The sequence below is a fragment of the Clinocottus analis genome, unplaced genomic scaffold (assembly GCF_023055335.1).
Source record: "Clinocottus analis isolate CAN_PGR_092001 unplaced genomic scaffold, fCliAna1.0.p SCAF_8, whole genome shotgun sequence".
Classification (NCBI taxonomy): Eukaryota; Metazoa; Chordata; class Actinopteri; order Perciformes; family Cottidae; genus Clinocottus; species Clinocottus analis.
Genome location: NW_027176240.1, coordinates 9,827,266 through 9,839,893, shown reverse-complemented (window position 1 = coordinate 9,839,893; position 12,628 = coordinate 9,827,266). Strand labels below are relative to the sequence as shown.

General features: G+C 38.1%; 1 protein-coding gene across 1 annotated transcript; it reads right to left on the bottom strand.

Annotated features, from left to right (window-relative positions):
* Positions 1-4,404: 4,404 nt before the first annotated feature.
* rgra (retinal G protein coupled receptor a) lies at positions 4,405-9,460 on the bottom strand. The gene is made up of 8 exons (XM_068568388.1): positions 9,383-9,460; positions 8,880-8,959; positions 8,390-8,546; positions 7,771-7,892; positions 6,807-6,960; positions 6,564-6,681; positions 4,900-5,013; positions 4,405-4,615 (listed from the first exon to the last, which is right to left on the bottom strand). Exons 1-8 carry the CDS (start codon positions 9,397-9,399, stop codon positions 4,472-4,474), a joined length of 906 nt encoding a protein of 301 aa, XP_068424489.1. The 5' UTR covers positions 9,400-9,460; the 3' UTR covers positions 4,405-4,471.
* Between the last annotated feature and the right edge of the window lie 3,168 nt (positions 9,461-12,628).

Genomic DNA, 12,628 nt, shown 5'->3' with positions numbered 1-12,628 from the left:
TCTACGGGTTACATTTAAATCACACTGTGTAAAAAGGTGTGATCTCTCAAGTTGAGTGACTTGATTGGAGGAGCAGCTGTGGTCAGCATTACCATTGATTGTCCTGTGGCTGCTCAACAAGAGCGTGTGTGTGTGTATGTAGTCATATGGGCCCGGAGGTTATATAAACGGCTTCACTGACAATCACCATCTCTAATGGTGAGAATGAATGTGTGGTCGATCTGAGGCGGAAGACTGACATTTCTCCTTGTTTTAGCGCCTGGCTGGGCTGGAGGTCCTTTACAACGTGTCAAAATCAATCATTCCAACAAAGGTGGTTCAGAGGAACGGAAAATAATGTAAGACTTTGTTCTGTCCCTCACTGATCGGCACAGGGAGTCCATACACAAGAAAGATCAGCCTCAATCAATGTGCACATTTAATTAACAAGCTAAACGACGATTGACTACCATTATTGTTGTTAACATGCAGTTGTTAGCTTAAATGCAGCCTCAGCATGATCTGCTGGTTTGGCTTGTATAGACTCATATCATATATATTGAATAACTTGCAGATACAGTTTCCGTCAGTTATTTTTCACGTGTTCGAAAATTATTCAAACTCAGTTAATATTCATTGATGTGTTTTCTTAAATTAAATATCATATTTTTTTCACAGTGTGTGATTCAAGCATGTGCTGTTACTATCCTCTGGTTTGTTTTCAATTGGTAATACAGCTATAACTGCATGCTATTTACTTCCAGTCAGCTGACTCCTAATCTCGCTTGATAAATCACTTTCTTACAGCAATGTTGGGAGCATTTAAAAACCACATCAACCGCTGGTTGGGGTTACCAGTGTCCAGTGTTACAACCATCCAGCAGCCAGAAATTTGTTTTTTTTTCTCTCCTTCATTGCTCAGGAGAATGCTGATTCATATAACTTTTCTTTTTTTTCTTGAACATTCCTCCTTCACTTTGATTCACTCTCTCCCGCACTCGTGGTCATGTTGCTGTGTAATCCTCTCAAAAAGCCCATATGAAAACTTCATTGGTTGACCAGACATAATCCTTAGTGGACTCTAAGTACCTGAATATGTTTGATTGGAATAGTGAGGGGAAAGAAGCAAACTGTGGTCTGCTGCCAGACATTTGGGGTCAAATTGAACATAACCCTGCAATGAGTTGAAAAAGTCTCCTGCCAGTGTGGTTTGAATAATTATTCTGTGAACATCATCTATGATGAGAAATCATATCAATACTGATAAACTATTAAAAAAGAAAAAGTTGTTTTTACTACAGAAATGTAATATATTACATTAATGCATCAATTATTTATTCCTCTAATCGTGTTTTGCATCATGTTCCTTAAAACTCTAAAAACACATTTGTACTGGCAGTTGATCATCTTGGCCTGCAGTGCTTTTGGAAGTGGGGTCAACATAACTCCTCCCACCAGATGACAGCTCCATATGTACATCAATGTCTGGGAACTGTGATGCTCACGTCACGAAGGATGGGATATAAGTTTCATATTGAGAAAAAAGGACAGTAATCTGCTCAGGACATCCACGTGTATGCATCATCGAGAAAGAATGCAGGGATGTGTTTATCTTGTGTTTCACGGAGAACTGGTTAAGTAAGGTCTTACATAACAACATGCGTCAGTTAAATGGATTTGTGATGCTCTTCTGTGCACGTGAAATACAAATTGTGCATGTACAAGCTGGAACTGTTGTCTATTTCCCTTTGGGTCCATTTGGGTGTTGATTGTGGCAGCTGTGAATGTTCTACCATAAGCTAATAAAACCAGGGCTTTTCAGGCATTGACATGCCTAAAAAGTGCCTTGAAATGTATTGAAATGCTAGAAATATCTCTTCCCTAGCACTCCCAAGATCATTTTTGAACACCTGCAAACTGGACAATCCTGCCCACCTGACCATAATGTGTTGTGTTACCATACGAGGAGAGAAAAGCAGCTGGACTCGTGGTAGGATAACATCAACAGATCCCTACAGAAACTATACCTCAGAATGCCCTCTGGACGACGATATGTTGTATTCAAAAGCAAGATTCATCCCTCTGAGGCTTAAACACAAGCCCTGCCCTGCTCCTGGAAGAACTGAAAACACACATGCACACTTATCTATCTATCTATCTATCTATCTATCTATCTATCTATCTATCTATCTATCTATCTATCTATCTATCTATCTATCTATCTATCTATCTATCTATCTATCTATCTATCCATCCATCCATCCATCCATTTAATCCTCATTTCAAAAGAATTTCACGACATCAGAAGTTTTATTCCTGTAGTGTTTCTCCTGCAGAATATTAAATAAGCTGCAGTGAATGAGAATGTTGCTGATGAAGGGCTGGGTTTGCCTACTGTAAATCTTTCAGCACTGAATAATTATGCAACAACCTGCTTCACTGTCAGGCTGTCATCAATTAATCTGCTTAGAAACACCTACTGGGGGCTCCTACTGTATGGTGTAAGCTCTTCATCGTGCTGGTTGAACGTCTACTTTGCTGTAATTGTATATGCAGTGATGGAAAAACTCATAACAAAAAGTTGAAAGTGTTTGTACAATAGCATAGTGTAGAAATGCATATAATGTACATATGTTTTAACAACAAAACATACTCAAAGTACACAAAAAAAGTACTGATTATGCGGAAGGATCCATTTTAGAATAACACAAATATTATAATCATGGATTCATGCATTACTTTAATTTTGTCACTGGTAAAAATCGGGTTAACTACTTTACTGCTGTGAAAGAATGTACTTTGGAATAATAATCTGGATCTGCAAAGTATGGAATTACTCAGTAAAGTTCAAGTACTTTGTAGATATTATAGTTATACTGCACCACTGAACACATCAGGGTAATTTATACTGTAACAAAGAGCATGATCTCTCTTAGTTATAGTTTGTAACATGAATTACATTGATCTTGTTGCTTCTTGGATGAAGAATAATACAAAAGAAAATTAGTTGTGGAAAAGTTTCTGGACAGTTTTCTTGCTTTATTAATCATTCAAGAATGTCTGGACATTTATCAGTTATTATTATACGTTAAACGCTCTCTGGAGGATTACTTTATTAAATTATAAACAGCAATTAGACTGACAAACACACTGCATAACATTTGAACTGTTCAAGATGTACATTATAATGTCATGAATGAATGTATGCTAATAATTATGAAGCTAGGTCTGCTAAAGTATCCCATATGTTTAAAAGGTCTCAAAAGCCATTTAGAGCATCTTAAGGAAACACAGTCCACTCTGACCCCAACTCTGAGCATGCATTAGTTGATAACATGAATTATGATCTTGTCACATACTAAAATCATATGCTACATTAATTAATATTATGGGAGTAGACTGCTTTGTTTTCCAAACCTACTGTAAGCATGTGATAACCAGTATGCTATTGTGTCTGGTTAGACTACACATTTAAAAAAAGATCTCAAAGTAATGCTGTTTTTGTTATGTGAAGAAAAACACTATTTGTATTATTTATCATTATAATTTTTTACACTACTTAAATCAATAAATTAAACCGAGTTCTAGGTCTGAGTCATAGAAGGGATTTAAATAACATTAGGCATACTCTAAACCAAGACTTTACATCTTAAGCTCATTGTTAAGAGAACACTTATGATTAATTTTGACTTATCTTATGCTACGTAGATTGTGTCTTTATTTCATATGTAAATCTGTATGCCAGAAGCATGTTAAGCTACAGCCATAGACTAATCTCAAACTTGTCGTGGGGGCTGTGTGCTGAAGAATGGATGCCTTGTCTAGAGGATTAGTGTGGTTCTGCTCTGAATATAGAGGTCACCCACAATCGTATGGAGCATGACGAGTGTGCCATGCACACACTTTCATTGACAGGCGCCATAAGCAAGGACACCTTCCCGACTGTCAGAGGTCAACCATCAAGAAACTATGACATGGATCCTATGTTAACTAATATCTGTTTAATCTAATCTAATCTGACTAATATTTGATTTGAAGCTCCTTATTACATTTTATTTTTGGGAGGACTTTTCGTATTTAACCTGGAAACCAATGGAATATTTGGACGTCACTATGACGGCTGTTCACAGAAAGCATTTCTGAAAATTACCTCAAAGTGAAAAGCATCCCTCTTCATGAGAGAGATAACATTCAGTTTGAAAACAACTACAACAGAGAAACCTTGTGTTTGTTACACAAGTAGCCGAGTCCAATGTGTGTAATACAATGAACTACTGCTGTACTTAGAAATCCCTCCCAAGAGGAATTATGTTAGACCAATTAAGTCATTTACCAATATTTTTTGTTTGTTTGCCAATTCTTATTTATGGTTGAAAAAGTCCTTTACGGAAAAAAAAAAAAGATGTGCACATACACATACGTGCACATACAGAAACACCGCCCATAAGAAACCACCATGACAATAAGCGTTTGTAATTATCGCATGCTTAGTTTATTTTGACTTGTTCTCAATTTGAGGCACTTCAATCTTTTCCCCAGTGACGAACTGCCAGATGCCTCCTCTGTAGTTCTCATTTCCCAAAGCGTAGAGGAAGACATTGAAGGTGGGAGAGGTCTTAGCCAATATGGGAGCCATCTGCAGAGACAGGTGCCAGTATGACAAGGTGGTTAATGCTTAAAAGACCACATGGATCAGATTATCGTAAAAATGCACTAGAAAACAGTTATCAAGCAGAATTGCTCGTTTAGCTAATTATTTCAAGACACTTAGTCAAGAATATATATACGATTATATTAAAATCTAAATCATTCCAATGGTTTTTGTTTGAAGAAAAACAATCTTGGTGAATATCGATGCACCGATAGGTCTGAATTACAGCGGAGTGTTTTTGTGCATGTTTGTGCTGACGGTGTACTTACCATCCTGAGCTTGGGGGAGACGAGGGTGGCGTTCTCCACGGCGGCGTAGAAACACAGGATGCCATAGGGAACCCAGCAGAACAGCATGGTCTTAAGAGGAGTGTTGGTGTTGAACTACAGTGGGTAAAGAGATAAGAGAAGGAGGCACACCACATGAATGATTAATTATGACTCTAACACAAGGAATGAAGAAGACAAAAATGCCTTGTGTCATGAGATCCAGTCACACGCCTGGGATAAAGTCTGAGAGAATAGCCGTGTCTAAGTTAAGACTGCTCAGCAGAAACAACTAGCGAGTAAAAGGGCAGTTTGTTGTAATCCAGTGGTCAAAGTGGGCTTTATTCTTTGTTTGAGTTTACACAATCAGAAAACATACAGGGTCCCCTTTAAGCAGCTTTAAGGTTGGAAACACACTGTGGCACCGTCTGATAGTATCTTATATTCTATATCAGCTTGTTTCAACTCTGCATTGAAGCTAGGGATGGTTACACTAAGTGAGCAATTCAAACCCACAACTTTCTGATTGTATGGCTGTACTTTCCATTGAATGGAATATTCTAGCCGTCTTGTTTATCATTTTATACACATTTGGCAGCTTTAATACTTTGGCATCGCTCTTTGACCTTAAAGGTTTAAACTAACTTTGTACTAAAGTTTAGTTTGCCTGACTATAGGAGTCTTGCCTTGAACAGCCAGTTACAGAAGCTTTTGAGGATATTTAACATCAGACACAACTTCTCATCACATATATAGGCCATGGGACACATCTGGGCCACTTTATCTCACCAGGTTTTGCAGCATATATTGTGTGACCTTACATAATATTTCACACTTGCATTGCTCAGGTGGAGCGCATGGTGTTGCTACTCTACAGCCTTTGTGAGCGTAAGGAAAGTGTCTCCAGCCAACTCAGATGACTGTGAGTAATTTTGCTTATGCAACATGAAGTGAGGCAACCTGATTCAGCCCCTGAGGAACTCCACTATTGAACTCCCCATTCACAGATACATTGTTCTTTTCAGCACACACCAGCTACTGTCCGCATTCCCCACTGAAGCACTCGGTCTTCCCCCTGAGGCATTGACCTACATGCTCCCCATTCACTATCTGTTGAGTCCGTCTAAATAAGGATCATGTGAGGAAGTTGTGTGGACAGGAAGAGATCAAATAGATGTCAGTATAAGGAGGATTTCTATGATTTCTTCTAATGCGCACTGATGGATGAAGTACTCATATTTGTTTATAAAGTTAATGTACTAATATCACACTGTAAAAATAGGGTGTTACTTGTAAAGGTCCTGCATTGTTACTGAAGTTAAATAATATAAGTTTAATCAGGAATATAGGTAGAAGTAGAGAGTGGCACAAGATTCAAGTAAAGTACTTCAAATTTTGACCGAAGAGTGACATTCTAACTCTGACTTCAAAGCAGGAATGATCTTGATCACATATTTGTAAGTATTTGTGCATTATTTATACTTATTTATACTTTTTCAGCAAGCATGTGATTCAGTTTGGTTTTGGAGCCACTAAAGTAAAACAGAGTCAGTCTGTCTATGTGTTGATATAATTACTATGACAAATTCTTTTGAAATCTTTGTGAATCTCTTTATACTTCTGATCCTGTTGGAGTTGTTGGATTTAGTGTTTAGTTTTTAACTTACCCTGGGGTTGCCAGTCTTCTTGAATTTCTGTGCAATGGACTGGTAAGAGGACATGACAACAAACACCTGGATGGCCATGTTGAAGATGCTCATGGGGATCAGGTAGGACACATAGTTTCTGTGAAGAACAAAATGCACATACGGCTGTAAAATCAGTATAAACCAATCCCAATGAGGGCAAGAGTATGTAAATACATCAATGGTTATCTTGATAGCATTGTGAAGAATGTGTGTGCACAGTACCTGTCTCCCTTGGTGTAGTCCAGAGTGCAGCAGGTCCTGAGGGGCTCATAGTCGTACTCTCCCCAGCCAATGAGGGGCATGGCGGACCAGAAAGCAGTAAAGAGCCAGACAAATATAACCAGAGTGATGGCGCTGCTCCACTGCAGCTTGGTCCCTGCAAGCAAGTTCAAAACATTCATCATTACTATTTCTAACACCTTCAAAAAAGGTCACACTACTGCAGAAGCACTTTGTTTTAACATGTTGATATCACAGTGACAAGCTGTCTTATAAGCACATAAAATAGTGTGAACAGGTCAGGTGTTGAGTCACTTCCACTGGCCCCTGTATCCTGCTCGTAATGGTCGCTAAAAATAGCAGTGGAGCTATAATATTTCTCAGATGAAATGGTTTCTCCTCATCACTCAAGCTTTCCAGGTTGCAGCTTTAACACTAAAAGAGCTGCAGCCTGGAAAACATTGTTAGTCATCTTCACAGCACATGATTCTTTCATGGTCAAATTTAACAACAGGCCACTTGTTGACCAGCTGGTCTCTTCAGATTAGCAGGAGGTCTTACGATCAGCTGGAGACCAAAAACAAAAACCTGTTTAATTGAGTGTCTTGTGTGTGTGAGAGAGAGAGAGAAAGAGAGAGAGAGAGAGAGAGAGAGAGAGAGAGAGAGAGAGAGAGAGAGAGAGAGAGAGAGAGAGAGAGAGAGAGAGGGACGCTCTTTCAATCTATTTTCATTATTGTTGTTGTTATTGTTTTTGTTATCTGTGTGAGTTGTATATTTTTGTGTTCGTGCTGTGTTTTGATGCTTTGGCAATATTGTTGTTGCAACGTTCATGCCAATAAAGCTAACTGAATTTAATAGAGAGAGAGAGAGAGAGAGAGAGAGAGAGAGAGAGAGAGAGAGAGAGAGAGAGAGAGAGAGAGAGAGAGAGGTGCATTTGGTTGTAACTGTGCATTTTACTAGGACTTACTTGTGCAGTACTGATGGTATCGGTCCCAGGCGATGGCGGCTATGAAGTGGATGCTGGCGAGAGCAGTCATGAAGCCCTGGAAACCATGAGTCTGACATCCATCAGAGCCATAAGGCCAGTACCTTGAAACAAAGGTGTGTTTGTAAATGTACTAATGTATTCATAATTGCCCATAAAAATGGACCAAATACACAAACTGATTGATGCCAGCAATCAATTAATTTACTATTTCAGATTATGGGAATAAACATTAATAGGACAATACACACACACACACACACACACACACACACACATATATATATATATATATATATATATATATATATATATATATATATATATATATATATATATATATATATATATATATATATATATATATATATATATATAAATCCCCAGACTGGTGAACGCTGAGAGCAGCATCTCTCATCTCGTAATTACAGTTTGACATACAGGTTTTTAATCAGCAGTGTGTTGAGCTCCCCCTCCTCACTATATCTAGATGTATTGATTGTTCAGCTCTGTGTAGATCATTCATCTCGGGAACAGGTAGCGTTTGCTCAATACATTTCCCTTGATGTACATTATTTCAGGGGGCGGTTACATCACTGACCTCAAGAAGCTGGAGAAAGCGGCGACGGTGGCGTTCATAGAGATGCCAATATCAGCCATCGCTAAACTGAACACGAGGAAATTGCTGGGGGTCCTCAGCTCTCTCACTTTGAGGAAAGCAGCGATGGTCAATGCATTTAAAAAGAAGCCCATCAGACCTTTGGTAGAAGAGAAATAAGCATCATCGTGAATAAAGGCAGTGTGCGGCGGTGAATGGAAAACCGGCAGCGATGCTTGCGTCACATGCAGCACGTTGACATTTCACAAACACGCTCCTTCAAAACGTCGCGGCCGTGCATCTTGTTTACAGATTGTATACATGGAGGTTAACATGCGAGTTTCAAGAGAAAGCCACAGCCTCTGCCTCCCACAGTCGTGCCAGTGGCCGGGTGGCGGCAGGTCCTGCCATAGGTTAACGCGATCAGCGGGTGCAGCCCTCGGATCCTCGCAGTAGTTTTGGCTGATGTCCAGCACAAAAGAGAATCACTCACCCTCCACCAGCAGACAGGATCCCAGGGAGAACACATCGAAGTCGGTGAAGCCGTCCGGTAAGGGGTAAGACGAGACCATCCTGAAGTCGAATTGATACAACAAAGTGCAGCTGTCACAGACTTTTCACTCCTACCAACCCGCTCGTTTACGATGTGCCTCAATGTTGAAGGGAGCAGGCTTTTAAAGGGGCATTTCACGTGAAAAGCATGCAGTTTATTATATAAAGCCCTCACACTCTCTTTCGCCCCAATCCGTGCAGGAATGTCTTAATGAACATAACCACACAACCCCGTAATGCGTATTTATCCAACGCAAGAGTAAAGCCCTCAATTAGTTACACAATAAGCCTTTGTGTGTCTGCGTCCGGGTGAGGATGCAGCCGCGGCCAATGTCAATGGACGAGACGACGCATTTGATGCAGCTCACGGCTTTGGGTCGCTTTAAGGAGACACAACAGGTGTCTACAGAGCTCCAGCCTCCTGTCAATCACAACGACACTCACCAACAAAACCCTCCCATCACGACATCAGTTTCCTTCCATTAACGCCAACAATAATAACCCCATTATTCTTGGACGTCCATGTTCTTGCCAAAGGCTATACACATATGTCTATATATATATATATATATATATATATATATATATATATATATATATATATATATATATATATATATATATATATATATATATATATATATATATATCTATATCTATATCTCTATATATATATGTCTATATCTATATCTATATCTATATATATATATATATATATATATATATATATATATATGTCTATATCTATATATATATATATCTATATATATAATATATATATATATATATATATAGATATAGATATAGACATATATATATATATAGAGAGAGATATAGATATAGATATAGGTATAGATATATATATATATACAGTGTCTTATATGCAAGCAAGCATTTATAATTTCCAGTTTTCCACGTCAGCTTTATGCACGGTTTATCTTTAAATAAAATGGTTCTGATGTGGTTCAATTCATTAGAGTTACCCGTTACCCAGCCCATTCACTGATTAATGATACAAAGGGATTATTGTGACACTACAGAGGATCAATGTGAGTACTGTTGATCTGTATCTTTTTTAATCCTGGGTCCCATATGGCGGGCTCTCTTTTGACTTGTGGATGTGAAACTGAACATGTCAGCACTTGTATGAACTTTTTATTTATTTATTAAATGGAATACAACTTTTGATAGCTGCTGTGACCTCAAGAGATTAAACCAATATCGCATCTGCCTGGAATGACATAGAGGACAAAACAAAATTGCAATTTTAGAACTGCAGACACAACATGTGTCTAAAGAAGCTTAGTTCAGTCTGGAGTTTCATGTACGCTAAAGATACATGTCCTACAATGAAAGCATGTGATTCAATTAAATGTTGTAAATGACATGAAATCCACCTCCATCCTTGACTCCATCCTTGATTCCTTCAATGCATTCGTCATGTTTCAGTTGCGACACCATTTGCAGCTTTTCATGCCATAGGGATAGAGGGACACAAGCCTGACATTGTTTCTCTCAGTCTCAGGATTATAAGATCAGAAATATAGGTGGAAATGTGTGAAAAGTGCTTAATCATATGGAATGCCAATGGTCAAGATCCATTATATATAATTTTTTTTATTTTTTATTTTTGGACACTTTTTAGTTGTAAAAACAAATGGCTCCAAAGAAAACAAAAAAATAATCCTTGAGCTCTTTCTTGACACAATTATGTTGTTCGTTATTGTTATTAACTTCTTGCCTTTTTAATGCAAATCTGCTATTTTAAGATTAAACACACCAATCATTTGTAAAACAACAACTCCATACCATTCAAAATAATCTCAAGAGTGTAAAGTCATACTGACACAAATAAGTGTGCAATCTTTTTGGTGACCTTTTCTGCTGAAGGCGCTTCTGCACTGCTGCAAACTCTAATGTTTGATCTGACAACTCTTGCTTCATTTGAGCCATAACACATGATACATGATACATTCTCATTTATTCTAATGTTACTTCAGTATATCTGTTCATATTGGGCTTTTTGCACACTATAGGATCACATTACACCTCAAATAAGGTCGATGTCTTCTAGCAAATACAATGTAAAGGGGCAGCGTTATTTGATTCAGCAAATAAGATTATCTACTTGCAAGGCAATAAGGAATGTTTAAGAGTGTCAACATGAGGGAACATGATTGCTCAACAGTTTAGAGCCTCAGCACAGAGCTGCACTGTAAAAAATGGCTGTGAAATCCACAGTTATTTACTGTGATTTAGCTCATAGTTATCTACTGTTTTTTTTTTTTGTTTTTTTTTACAGTAAGTTACTTGTCAATGGCTGCCAGTTAATAACTGTGAATTTCACAGCACGTTTCTTACAGTGTGTATGTTGTAAAACTATGAACAACTTGTGATTCGAAGGGATTTTTAAACAAAAAAGTGAAATAATTCTACAGTAAAGGTTGAAGAAGGAAACTTACTACGTAACTATTATTGTCACTATCAATCTATAGGATGTAATACGCGTTGTATTTTAAACAGGCATCATAGTTCAATGTGAGTCAATGTTGGTTCTTTGTTCGAACACATTAAAGAATGTTGTGTGACTCGTCATCTCTTCAGGCCAAAGTCGGCACACTTTGCAATGCCAGCCAAGTGTAACACTAAACTTCAAGTGTGATGAAATACACAAGGAACAGGTGCCAACTAACACGTGGATTTACCAACCATGAAAAACAAAAACACAACAATCTGAGGTATTTTCCTCTAGTAGTGTTAGACTACAAATGGGCTACTGAAGTGAAATATAAAGGGCACTGTAAGTCTCTTTCACTCAAACGGATAAACCTAGTTTTCTTACTTATTTGAATATTTTCTTTATTTTTACAAATGATGTTGGTTTATAAAATACTATTTTGTTTCTTGTTGAATAGTCTACACATGTAGGTTATGTGCAGATACATAAATGGGATGAAGAGTTGGTGCCAAGGAAGAGGAAGACTTTAAAGGATATACATTTTATTTGATGAGAGATATTGTGCCAAGATTTATTTGATTAATTGTTGCAAATGTCTTGTCAATGGTTCTGGTCCCAACTGGGCCATTTTCATTTATCTTACTTTACATGAAACAAAGGTATTTCAATAGTGTTTATATCTGCATTATAACTGCCGTGATACGTTTTTTCAAATAAAAAAAAATAAAAATGTCTTCAAATATAAAATGACTGCAGATTAAATATGAAATGAGCATCTGTTGAGTGTGAAGGTCCCAAGGTAAGAGCTGCAGGCTGGCATAAAGGGGCCACCTTGTGGCAGAACATAGTGCTGTCCACTTACAGATTAACAGTCACGGCAGGGCTCATATGAACAAGCTACATTTGAGGGAAAGAAAAAATCCAAACATCACAGTGGATTATGACCATTTCGGAAGTGTTTTTCTGTGATAATAAATAGGGACGTCTCTGCGCAGCCTATCGGATTCCGGGATGCAATACGCATCCAAATGAAAAGAACGCCAGTGCTTTCGCTAATCCTTGTCTATCCTTTTTATCTCGGGACTCATAGCAGTCCGATCACTATGGGACAGCGAAGCGGCGGGAGAAAGCAATGCGGATGATATTCAAGTAAATGAGAGAAACAAGCAAGTCTGTTTGACTTCAGTGGGCGCAAACTGGGCGCATGTAGCCAAGCTGCGTATGCGTAAAAG